The sequence below is a fragment of the Dendrobium catenatum genome, unplaced genomic scaffold (assembly GCF_001605985.2).
Source record: "Dendrobium catenatum unplaced genomic scaffold, ASM160598v2 fragScaff_scaffold_1369, whole genome shotgun sequence".
Taxonomy (NCBI): Eukaryota; Viridiplantae; Streptophyta; class Magnoliopsida; order Asparagales; family Orchidaceae; genus Dendrobium; species Dendrobium catenatum.
The window spans coordinates 494,376-508,413 of record NW_021319831.1 but is presented as its reverse complement, the minus strand read 5'-3'; the positions used below and the strand labels follow the sequence as shown (position 1 = coordinate 508,413).

At 33.3% G+C, this 14,038-nt stretch overlaps 1 protein-coding gene across 1 annotated transcript; it reads right to left on the bottom strand.

Annotated features, from left to right (window-relative positions):
* Positions 1–2,893: 2,893 nt before the first annotated feature.
* LOC110094039 (mitogen-activated protein kinase kinase kinase NPK1-like) lies at positions 2,894–13,124 on the bottom strand. The gene is given in 8 exon segments (XM_028699698.1): positions 2,894–3,146; positions 6,833–6,905; positions 11,015–11,095; positions 11,530–11,607; positions 11,689–11,769; positions 12,071–12,136; positions 12,250–12,291; positions 12,384–13,124. Coding segments are annotated over 6 exon segments (528 nt in total). The 5' UTR covers positions 12,603–13,124; the 3' UTR covers positions 2,894–3,146; positions 6,833–6,905; positions 11,015–11,053.
* Between the last annotated feature and the right edge of the window lie 914 nt (positions 13,125–14,038).

The following is a 14,038-nucleotide window of genomic DNA, read 5'->3' as shown; positions in this document are numbered from 1 at the left end:
GATATTCAACTCTCTCTCTCTCTCCCTGTGCAACACTTATCAAAAATTTGTGAAAAAAAACATTGCAGAGATCAGTAAAAAATGAAATTAAGCATTATCGGAAAAAATGCAAGTATGATGTAGAAGCACAAAAAATAGTTTCCAGGATGTTGCTTCTCAACACATAACATGAATTCATTAAACGTAAAATGCAGTGTCTAACTAATAGCATATAAATTGCTGCTAGTGACGGACTTGAGGAGTTAAACATGTTCAGAGAAAATGAAAAAAAAAAAAGAATAAAGAGATCATTTAAAAAAAATCACCTTTAGAAAGAGAAGATGGCGATACAATTCGGGATCGAGTGAAGGCAAGTCATTCAGAAAGTTGTGTCTAATATGACAGAAACTTCATTAGTTAACAAAAATGAAACAGTATGCATTATAAACAATCTAACTATATGCTTAATCATGAACCTAACGATTTTTAATTACCCAAGTGAAAACAATTCAGCACTCTTACTAAGAATGCATCCTAATCGGTACATACTTATAGTAAAATTGTAAAGATAAGAAACCCTCAGATAGCATCATTTTAGAAGGATCCTAACACATTTTCGAATGATTGTGAGTTAAATTAGCTCAGCATCTTTTTTAATTAGTTTAAATTTATTTTAAATCTCGGTCAATAAAAAATGAGGATGAAATTTATAAGATATAAAATGCTTGAAAAGAATAATGTTTTTCTCAGAAAAAAAAATTTTGGGTTGGGGAGTTGTTCCATGCGATTCTGCTGCTGCATTTAGCTTAACATAAAATATGCTCCTCATTAAAGCAAACATGTTTTCTCAAAAAATTTTGGTCCTAACAATAACCTACCAGTTTATCCTCCATACAGCAACAATTCTGCTGCCACATTTAACTTACCGTAAAATATGCTCCTCATTAAAGCAAACATGCTTTCCCAAAAAATTTTGGAATCCTAACAGTAACCTACCCATTTATCCTCCACATCGATAGGATCAAGAACTAATGTGTTGCTAAACTTACAGCAAACGTGTGGTCATCATCACCCCGCCCAAACCAATTTAGAGAACCATATCAACACACCTTCAATAACATCAGTTAATAAGATTTTAGTCCTTAAATGGTTAATGTAGTTATCAACCATTAATAAAATGTAGAACTCCTGACATAAAATTTGTAAATAGTTCATCAAATCCTTTAGGTTTGATAAACATGTCCTTCAGACAGTAATAATTTAAGAAATTAGGAGAGATTCACTGGAGGTTTTTAGGTGACATACATGAGTCATCCGAATGTGGAAGGTCAAACCAACAAACAAAGTATCATTGTTGGATGAAAGAACAACAAATTTCATCGGAGATTATCAGTACAGTTTCTCATGACGTTGGAACAAATTGTAGATCATGCATAGGTATTTGTTATAGGATGCTTAAGGGTGTAGGATTTACTAAAGATGTCTAAGATAAGATAACAATGAGAATACACAAAAAAAAACTATAATTAACAGCTAACAAACTCTTCATTTTAGCAACAGCAAGGGTTATGATATGGGTTAGGACTATGGTTTCGCAACAAAGACCGATTTTACCTCACCATTTCAAAATCATCTCAATATCAAAGTTTCATGACACCTTACATTGACGCTCAACTTAAGCAATTTTTACAACAACAATCACGTCCCCACACCATCTCGACATCTCATATATGTCCAACGACATCTCATCAATGATTGACGCCATCTAGATCTTAATGATCTACACAGTCTTGACATTGATGTCGAATTCCCCATGCCCATCGCACAACATCAAAGCTCGACTCTCAACAATATTATCATCTCTCCTCTCGATGCCTTGATGTATGACGCCTGACTATAGACATCCTATTATTAATCAATTAAAATACAAATCCTAGTTAACTGACTTATTATTTTTTCATTTATTCTTAAAGTTTGCTTATTCAATTTATATACAATATTTTTAAGATATAAAAAAATAATATCATGCCCAAACCGTATCTGTGTTCTATAATTCAATAATTGATGTGTCTCATATCCGTTTCGTGATATGCCCGTATTTGTGCATTATAGCTACCCACACTTGTCCAAAACAAGTTTCCTTTCCATCTTATCCACCATATTCCAAGAAAATCTTCAAGATTAGGGATCATCATCATCATAATTTGCCCTATCCCAACCGTTGGCGATCAACCTTATGAATTCTAGTTATCCACTTATTTCTGTTGAGCGTTTGTTATATGAGGCTCTAAGCCAATTCTTCACAAATTCTTTTGAACGACTGTGGACTAACAAAAAAATGAAAATGAAGTTCAAAATTAGAACGATAACTACTGATGAATTCTAGTCATAACCACTATCTTTATCCCAACTAGTTATGGCTAGCTTTGTAAATTCTCCCCCATTCATTATTGTTTAATGCTACATGAGAAGTTGGACTTATTTGACACCACTAATAAGTCATATTTGGTAGTCAGATTTTCCTTCACAAATGCTTCAACATCATGTCTAGACAGCTATTTCGTAGGTTTATGTTCTTCTTTGTGGTGTACACATTCAAATTACAGGCCTATTTTCACATATTATTTTAACTACAGGCTGCTCCCATCATATATTTAATATGATCATTTCTCACTTTATATTTATTGTTTTACCAAATATCCAACTTATCACACTTGGCCACATCGAATTGAATGTTAAGAACTTCTGCATTACCCTTCTAGTGTTCTTGGTCCGAATCCCACATAAAAACTCGAGGGTTTATCTTTAATTTGACATCTAATCCTAAAAGCTATGCCAAAATCAATAAACTAATTCCTATATTGATGTTTGCATCAGTGAGACTAGAGAAGAACATAATTATACAAGAGCAAGATGCGATAATTTGCTTAAATGTTCATTCAACTCTTAAAAATGAGTAGTTAAGAAAATTAAAAAAATACTTAAAAATTTTGCATGCAGACAAGAAGGAATACCTTCATTTCCAACATATTTCAAGACAAACAACCTATGAAAAAGAGATGAAATGGTAAAATTGTCCGACTAAAGAGATCTTCAACCTTTTGTTTCAATTTGTTGAGGAAGAATGTCGCAAATGGTATGTCTACAAGAATACCTTCATACATTGCCTACAGAAATAACACAAAACAACATCAATATCTGAATAATTCACTCCATCAAGTTTACAAATGCAAAACATACAACAAACAACGAAAACAAAGAGTAGCAACAAAGTACCAAAAAACTTTGATAATACCCAAAGAAAGTTCATCAAGCATTCACAGTTGAAAGCAATGAGTAACAGTAACAAAAAAAAGATGTGCTGAAAACCATACAAACTAAAAGCAATGTTAAAAGCTACGCACATTACCTCTTACAATGTTCATTAGTCATTATAGAAAGTGTAGTCTGCTTCACGCTTCAATATGGATTGAATTTCAACCATTAAAAAAAGAGAAACGACATACTTCATTATCAAAGCTTTGCAAACTACCAATTGAGTTACATAAATCAATTTCCATACAGGTTTCTTATCCTTGAACATGGATGGGACCCTTCACGGAGAAACAAGTAAAAGCTGACATATAAGCGTGAGAAGTTGGAATTGTTTAACACAACAGGTATCTGTGAAATTGCAAGATTCAACAAACAAACCCAATTGACTCCCGAGGATCTCAATTGAATGGAGTGTCGTTCTTATTCGTAGTCGAGATAAATTGAGGAATGAGAGAGAGAGAGAGACAGAGAGAGAGAGAGAGAGTTTTGTAAGAGTAGGTGATGCAAGCTAGGCAAGAGTTGGAGTTGTTAGACAACTGAGAGGTCATAGAGAATACAGACCACTTGTGGAAGTTCTACGGCCAAGAGAGAGATGGTTCATTAATAAAAAGTTTTTTGAAGACGTCCTCCGTCTGATTCTTCTTTTTTTCTTGAATCAACTAGGTAAACTCCCAACCTTAGATTTATTTTTGGTAATTTTGTAAATGTTATATGTGCATTTTAATCAAGGTGGGATTAGGTTGCTTACTGAGAGCAAAATTGAGATTAACTTTAACAGTAAACCCGAATATATAAGACTATTTTCTCAGATACAATGGAACTATGAAATTTAATATATATGCATGCAAACCAAGGTGATAATGCTTCGGCTATTGATCTTGCAAGCTGCTTCCTTAGCATCAAAGAGCTTCAAATCTTACGAGGTTTCATTTTTTTCTATTCTATACTCGCATTCTGCTCCAAAAGTCCCAAGTTGATCAATAAAATATTTGCATGACTTTTATTTGCTAACATCATCACATTAGCAAGATTTATACTAGAGACTAGATGCCTCAAAAAATTCCTTCTATCATCAATTCTAAGAAGAATGAAACTGAGAAGTTATCTCTATTTTAAAAACTTCTATATACTAATAATTTTTTAGATAAGCATTCAAGTTTATCCCCTTTCTTGTAATCAAGTTAAAACTTTATATTATCATCTGATTAATTTCTTTAGGAATATAATTGATGCGGACATCGACACGAAAATTTGGCGCATCTATCACAGGAAGCGTCGTAAATCGACGGCTCTGATTTAAGTTGTCATTTATGAATTATTTTATGCATTTTAGTTTCTATTTTATGTTATTTCCTTTTTTACCCCTAGGTTAATTTATTTGAGTGTTGTAGCCCAAGGGGCATTTTTGTAATTTTTTTTATTTTCTCATGATGTGGCCTATATATAGGGCCTTAAGCTATTGTAATAGGGTGGTGAAGTTGATATGAAAATTTTTGTGTTTTCCACTTTTGTGTTCTTCTTGGGAGAGAATGAGAGTGAGATTCTTATGGGAAGGAATCGAAGATGTCACCAGCCGCAGCATGGGTCCAGGCTCGTGATTTGAAGTCCCTTGGAGAAGGGCAACGGATCACCCGTCAGTCTTCGGAAGAGTCCGAGGCTCGCGGTTCTTATTTTCTAGCTTTCGTTTTATCTTTGTTTTATTTTCTTCCTTCTTATCTCTCCCCGTCGTCGTTTTCATATTTCTTCCTCTTCCCCTCTCAACCCCTCGGCCAACCCTCCATACCAAGCTCCACAAAATTTTCCCCTTAGCCGCCAGCCACCTTCACCCGATCCCACCCCCTCTTGGCCGCCGGCCACCTTCCCCCGTTAGCTCCTCCACCGTCGGCCACCCTTTAGGAAATTATTTTCATCTTTTAAAATTCGAATTTTGAATTTCAAATGATTTCCTAAATTAGAAAGCTATTTTAGGAAAGTATTGAATCTCATTCATGGTGTAATTCAAACTTAATTTGGGTGATTTAATTTTGGGCGGTTTTCAAATTTTCAAATTCCACTAATTTGAAATTTGAAATCTTTCCTAATTTGTCATTCCATTTTGGAAAGTTTTAAATGACTTCTATTTGAATTTCAAATTTAAATTGGATTGGGTTATTACTTTCCTAATTCCTAAAACCCAATTAAGAAGCCTTAAATAGTATCATTAAATCCCTCCCATGTCCCTTAATGCCACCGGTTCCCTCTTGTTTGGTTTTAAAATTATTTCCTAAAACCCCCACTTTGTTTTAGGAAATGATTTAAATTTCCTAAGCCTTATTCCCTATTATTGCCCCCAAATCAATTCGCTGGCTTACTGGAATTTATTCCCTATTATTTTCCTAATTCAAATCACGGAATCAGTTATTTGAATTCCTTCAATTTTCCTCCTTTGCTGGCCGAATGTTCCCTAGGCCCCCATGGACTCATTTATTTCCTAACTCCACGTGACAGCTGGGAAATAACTTTCCCCCTTCTCAGCAGCTTTTGGAAACAAATTTTGGTTCCAAAATCTGAAACCTTTTCCAAGCCTCTTCCCACGTTTCTCAGGCAACCAATCCACACATGAATGTGAAGTCCATTGTTCCTCCCGAACACCTTTTCCTAATTCCTGAAACCTGAATTTTCTCTCAGGTTTTGAATAAAAGAACCTGAAGCTAATTTCAGTTTTCTATAAGGGTCTTTGGTGGCTTGTTTCCTCTATTTTCTAGAGAGAAATCTGAGATTCTTCTCAGATTTTGAGCAATACATCAGTTTGGTATCGAAATTTGAGATTCTTCTCAGTTTTTTCTCTCCACCATCAAGGCTGAAATTTCCCAAGGCCTCGCCTAGGCCTGCTGTCAGATTTTTGGAGAGGAGATCCTCTCCCTAGCAAAGCCTCCTCCTCGTTCTACATCAATAATTAACTGTGCAAGTTCAATTTTAGTACATTTTGTTGCGTAATTTATACAGTTGTGTGGCAAAATTTTTGGATTGATGAGTTAAAATGGATGATTTTGCCACTAAGAAACTAAGAGTTCAAATCAAGGAAGCAGGCTAGCTGCTAGAGTCCTATAGTTGATGACTATTAAATTTCTAGTTATCAATTACTAATAAGATGGTTTGGTCAGACTTTTGGAACACAACTTGGCATTCTGCTAGACATGTTTAATGAGTATTCCTCTGATATATGCCTCTGTAGGTTAACATATACTATTTTTTCCTGTTATCTGTCATGACCCGGCCCGGTTAGCTCGCAAGTGCGAGGCGGGAGCGAAAGTCGGACTGTCAAAATTAATAAAAAAACTTCACATTACTCAATTAACATGTCTCTAAACATGAATCAAACATAATGAAAGAGCGACTAATGAGTCTCCAAATAAAAACTTTCATTTCTTCCATTCAAACACATCAACATAAAGATTCAACATTAAGTTTACAAAATGTAGAAGGGTGTCCAAAAATCATGTTCTTACTTTTCATCTCTAATCCTTCTATTCAAAACATCAAAATAACAAAACAAAACCTGTCGTCCGTCGTCTCCCTACGACGGTACGTGAGGGGAGGTCTATCCATCATCTATCCTTTACTAGATCCTCCTGAAAAGTATCCCACAACATGGGTGAGTCACTACTCAATAGGTGAAAATGGAATTCAATTAAATTTAGAGTCAAGAGAAGAAAACTTTAGCATGCTTTGGTATTTTAACAAAAGAATTCAATTAAGCTTGTTTTGCCGCTCATGTTTTATTTTGTCATTCAAAATCAATGCAAAGATATAGTTATTGTGCTCTAAAAATTAAGCGTGCAAACTCAATAAAAAAATCATCTTTGAATGTACGTTTCACATCATAAATACATATTACATCAAAGTTTCAAATTAAAAATCAGAATGCTTCGCTGACAACAATTCAAGCAAAGGAAACAGTCAAAAGGAAAAAAAATTGTAGCAACAACGGATTCCAAACTACGTAGAAATTATAAACTAAATTGTAAAGGTCATCTCCAAGTATAAACAGACACATGCGGTTTAATTATTTCTCATTTCAACAGATATGCTTTTAAAGCTTTACCTTCTTACATTTTATACTCAAATTATGGATACATGAAACTCCAATTTTGCGTCAGGGTTAGTAGAACCTTAATTTTGAACATAAATGATATTAGATCTGGAGTTTCAATATGAAGATAAAATGTCATGAACTTCTAGATTATGATAAACTTTTAGTTAAAACATAAACTAATTGCACATGTCAGATAAGAAAACCAAGTCAGTACAACAAACAATGGTTACTTACCACAATACAATGACCAGTTGTATGAATAAACCTAATCTCTAATCTTCAAGGATCCAAAAAATCTTCACATAAATTGCTCTATTGCTCAAGATATTCCCTGCAAATTAAACTTTCCCTGGACTGATACAAGCGATAAAGACATCGCTTGACCTGGAGGTTGATTTATTCCATTTAGTTCTCCCTCAGTTTCTTGTGCATGTAAGGATAGAAATGAGTATCAATATCAAACTACCAAGCCTACTAAGAGGTGGATTGATTAACATTGAGTCTTTTCTGCCTAACAAGTTGAAACCCTTTCCAAATGCCCAAAAATACGGACTTTTGGAACATTATAGTTGTGGATGAAGTGCAATTACATTTTATATTTCTTAGATGACGGTACCCCACACCCATAAACCACCCACTCTTGGCCTATCTGATAAAAATGGTTACTCAAAATAACAAAACTTTATTTCATACAAAGAAAGCTACTTTTTCTAGGCAAATTTCTTTAATGAAAACCGATCTAGAGTTGCCTTCCATATAATGCTAGCCCCCTTTGACATTGGAATGTTGCAATTCCCTAGAACTTCTTTCATAAATCTTTCATCTTGCAAGATACAATTTTTTAACAATCTGGAAAAGCTGGGAGCACACTTGTGCTTCTTTCGAGCATGAAGTCCATCCCAATCAACCATCTCTTCAATAGCATTCTTGTATCCATCAAACCATAATCTAGAACTTCTCCATCGTAAACTAATCTAGCAAGAAACACATATATCCATCAGGGAATTGGACCATGCTTCTTTCACTGATGTTCTTAACCTGAAGCCAACTAGTACAACTAGTTAAAGTTGGATAAAACAAAACCATTCATGACTACATAACTCCTCAAAGTTGTTTGTATCACTTACAACGATCTAATATTATATTATTAGCAAATGTCAATCATTTAGTTTATTGACATACTTAAATAACAAATTCTTAATAAACATTTTAGTCCTATTTAATCTGCATCTATCTGTTACCCAAATTATCAACCGTTTTGATTTCCTCCTTGTGAATTCACGACAATGCATCTGATTAGATTTTAGTCTCTTTAAGCTATTTGTTTACTTTTCTATGATTTTTTGCTTCCTACCAAGTAGTTATAAACCAAATTAAAAAAGCTAACGGCTAGCCAAAATTATAGCTTTTATGCATTCCTACCTATGACCACTTGATCCTTAGCCCCCATCAAAAAGCTTGAGGGAGAAAATCTGCTGGATTTGGTGCTTTAGGATTAACTGAGGAGCCATTCATCCATTTTAAAATCATATCTCCTTTGATAATCATAGTAAGAAAGAGGTGCTCATCTATTTCCTGCAGATCTCAACTTTGACAACAACAAAGAGAGAAAATTTATTTACTTATTGTGGATCTTTAGTTATCAAGAGAGTCACTTAATCAATTTCCCTACATGTCTCTTTTGGATTGATAAATATCTTTGTATTATTATCACATTGTCAATCTCTATATTTTAACAACCCTTTCAGAGATTGATGGATCCAATTATGGGATCAACAAAGTCCATATATGTGAGTTTATAAACTCCCTTATGATCAATGGGCGTAATTTAATCTCATTTGGTGTAAAGCATCAAAATTAGGAGAACATTAATGTTATTGGGGTATTTCTTATTTAATGATGAATATGTGTACAGTGATCTAATAAAAAGAGGATCTCCATTATATTTCGAGCCATTTTTAAGACTAACAAGTCTAACTCCTGATTATTGCAATTTTATGGCTGACTAGACTTAAATTTGCCAAAATTTAGAATAAAGCATGAAGCTGTATTATGTGAAAAATTTGGTAGTCTACTTTCCTTATATTTCCAACCAGGTCACCCTTAGTAGAAATTACAAAATCTTGAAGGTACCCTATAAGGCCCATGTTCTATCTAATCATTGAGAAAAAAGTTTTTAAATTTATCACTATGAGCATCACAGTGTTCTAAATTTGGACATTAATGACAAATACCAAAAAACACAGCATTTGCACTTATGCATAAAATCCTTCACAACTATGAGCTTTAATTTAATCGTGTCTTTTAGAATTCTTGCATAATCCCCACAACCATACTATTTAAGTTTATAAGAATACCTTATTACTAAAATATTATGAGCAAATTCCTGCACATTTCTACTATTGTTTTTAAAAATATTAGTTGGGCTGTCTTAAGAAGTGAACCTTAGTATTATCTATTGCATTGGGATTAGTAGCATAGGTATTATATTATAAATTTGTTGTGCTTCCGAGTTAATAGCTTTTTTTTTAAATTTGAATGCATAATAATTACATTTTGTTTCACATTACTGAATAAACTACATTGATTAACAAGGTTGTGGCTGCTCTCATGTAAATATATATTGTGATTTTATAGTTATATGGTAGTTGCAAATTGTAATTTGTCTTACAATAATGTCGCCAAATTTTTTTGAGCTCAATTGGTTGGTTGTGACAACTGAATTGTCCAAACAAATTTATTCACAAAAATTAAGCAATCCATTAATGTTGTCAAGTACACCATCATTGCTTAAATCTACTTTGCATACATTCACATATTACAATGCAAATGAACACATCATTTTAATTTTTGAAAAAAATAATAGTATTATAACTTAGATCTTTCTTATTTACAGATATGATATCCTACCTAAAAAATAAAATATCAAACTCATGTATTTATACGTGTCATAACCAACTTGTTGATAATTTGATTAAAGCGAAGACTTTTCTTAGTTACATACATGATATCTCATCAAAAAATGAACTTTTAGACCTATGTATTTGTACCTGCTATGATCAAATTTGAGAATTTGATGAAAGTGAGAAAAATTATTTGCAATTTTATTTCTTTCTTGAAGATTTGGGTGAAATGAAGGTAGTTAGATATTAGTTTTAGTAATATGCAAGATCTGAATGTTACACACACATAAAAATATACATATAAATATAAATATAAGATCGTTCTTAAATTGCACACAATTAATTTACATCTAAAAAATAAAGTATCAAAATCATTCATACGTGCATGCCACAATCAACTCATTAAGAATTTAACTAAAGAGAAAAAATATGGGTTAGGATTTTATTGTGTTATTTGAGATTTTGTTGAAAGGGAGGGAGCGGGGTATTAGTTTTGTTAATATGCAATATTTGGATGTTACATATATAATTACCTTCTACATAAAAATGACAATTTACATTGGCATGCATATGTAAGATTTGAATGCAAATATGCATGATAAGTCTATTTTCAAATCACTAGACAATAGAAAATAGAATAAGTTTAAGATAAAAGAGGCACATCATATTAACAATCAATTACTTTGTACTTTCCTAATCATGTGAAAGAAAAAGAGCATGCATAGGGCTTTTATATCCTTACAAGGTATGCCATGTTGAAGAATTACTTCTGGAGCCATCATTAAGATGTGTCATTCATTGACTTCACTGCTGTCATTGTTGCCTAAAGAAAATTTCACATTATAAATAAATCAAATAATAATGATAATTCCGAAAAAAAATGTATAAATCAAAGGTAAATTTCTTAATTTTCTAGTGAGATAGTAGCCTCCAACAGAATAAATACCCCTCAATGGTTCTATTAACACATGTTAAATAGCAATGGCCAAGAGCACTAATTAATACTTATATTTCCCCCCCAAAAAAAATTACAAGTTATATCACTCGACCAGAATATGACATCGTTAACCTAAATGATATAGAAGTTGCTTAAAAGTTATTATTTAACTAACTCAATATCAAGACAAGCTCCCAGATCTTGCTATAGCATTGTAAAATCAGATTTAAGCATTAGATTTATAAATGAGAAACAAAACAAAGGAATATAAGTCCATAGGAAGATGGAGGAGGCCAGAGTTTCCTCTAGCATTATTTTACCAGCTTGGTCACTTGTTTAGATGCGCCAAAATCTGCAAGTTTGATGCATCCTTTATTATCAACAAGAAAATTTGCACCCTGGATTTGGGAAAAAACTCCATCATTTAAACATGTAAAATGAAATCAAAGATATAATCTAAGAAGACCATGTAAATAGACATTTATATCTCTGTGAATAATTCCATTCTTATGATGATATTCCAGTCCATGCCATAGCTGCTTGATATACATTTTTATAACCTGCTTAAAACATAAGAGGTCCCGAATAGGATTAGCAATTAGTTATCACTTATCAGTTATGTGAACCAAACATGCAACTATGGCACATACAACTTCAGGGAATGACCCAAATTTTCCTAGCAGTGATGAAACAGAACCACCCGCTACAAACTCTAATAATATATTTAAGGTATCTTCTTCCCTCCCAGTTCCCAAATATCTCTCTGAAGGAAATACATCAAATAAGAGATGTAATTTTGACTTTAAGTACAGGGAAAAGGACTAATTAAATCAAAACAGAGATAAGAAGGAGATAACTTACGACAATATTCAGATGTGATAGGTTCTTGAGAAGCTTCACCTCTTCTTCAAATTCCCATATATGAGCCTGCAAACATAAGGAAAGATGTTAAGGCGGAAGACGGGATCAAAGGTTCAGGAAAGACCAACACCAGGGTTATATTTCATTTTTTGAAGAAAAAAGTAAGGAAAGAATCTAACATGGACCTTCTCCTTGGAGGCATTGCTAGTCCCGAGCAAAACCTGCAAAATCGAAAATGAAGCAGCTGTCACCTTAGCCGTAGAAATAAATCTTTATCAAAATTAAAATAAGCACTGGAGATAAAAGAGTAGACCTGCTTTACAGCGAGAAGCTACCCAGAATCTAGATTCATCCCCATGTAGACATGGCCAAAGGCGCCGCAGCGAATTAGCTCGCCCTTTCTCCACCGGATCGGAGAGGCATCATCGTTGGTCTCCATCGGAGAAAGAGCATTGGGGGATGCAGATACTTTGGGTGATAAACATAACCCTAGGCCCAACCCCATCTTCGATTTTCTCAAACGCGATCTCATCCTTTCCAAAATGCGGCTGCCAGGGCCGCCGCCATCGTTTCCTGTGGGATTCGAGCGGAGAGAGAAAGAATGCCGAACCAATCCAAATAGATCTCACATCTTCTTTTCTTATTCTGCGTCGATTACTTGGCTTTCTCCACCGAATCGGAGAGGAATCATCATTTGTCTCCTCCGGAGAAAGAGCATTGGGGGATGCAGAGACTTTGGGTGATAAACCTAACCTTAGGCCCAACCCCATCTTCATTTTCTTCAAACGCTATTTGATCCCTTCCACAATGCGGCTGCCAGGGCCGCGGCCATCGTTTCCTGCGGGATTCGAGGGGGGGGAGAAAGAACACCGAGCCGATCCGAATAGATCTCGCATCTTCTTTCCTTCTGCGTCGATTACTTGGCTTTCCACGACTGGTGAGAGAGATACAGATTTTTTTTTTCTCGGCTGAACGGACACTATAACACTGTTGGATCCGGATTCGTTTCTCATTTTCAAAATTTCCCCGTGTTGTGACCCAATTGCACGTTGGAACCGAGTTTGGAAATGCCGAATGCTGGAAAATGCTTTTTTATTTTACTTGTTGAAAGCTTTTTTATTGAATAATATAGTTTTTTTTATTTTAAATTTGAATATAAAAATATATAGAACTTAGAATTCGTTAGGGATGACTTTAAAATTTTATAAAAGTGATTATAAAATAGTTTGGAGAAAATAGCTTCTCTTAAAGTTGTTGTAGAAAAATTATCTCAAACGAATGTTTAATCTTAAGTGTTGTATTTAATGTTATGCATAAAGACAATAAGATCATATCTGGAGATTAGGTTCTACATATTCTTTACATAAATTGATTTACAAAAAATATAATTAATCTCATATGACACCAAATGTCCTTGCTATAGATGTAATCAAGGACAAAAATATATTATAAGGAGAATCTTAGCTATAGTTTCGACACCAATAATAAGATTGTATGATATTTATCATCGATTGATAAATCTTTATTTATAAGCGTTGATCACAAACAGTGTTATAAAATAAACTTCTAATATAGTTAAATATAAAATTATATGATTTGAATTCAATGTAATTAGTTGTCTAGCAAATGAGTATTGGATTTTAATCAGTTGATAGCAAAACATTTTAATTAAAATATGACAAGTTTTTTATGGTTATTATCTTAAAGTATAAGAAAACATCTTTGCATTTAGTTATTATTATGCATATGATAAGAATCAAATATAAGTTTTAGTAATTATAGGACATTAAACATTAGTCATGATGATGAATTTAGCCTATCTTTGTTAATAATCATTTTTTTTTAATAATCATATGCTGCTTGAAAATAATGAGATTGAAGAAAAAAAAAAGAAGAAATTAAAGAACTAAAAGATAAATATCCAAAAACGTAATATGCGTTATTTTAAAATTATAGAGTAAAAAAATA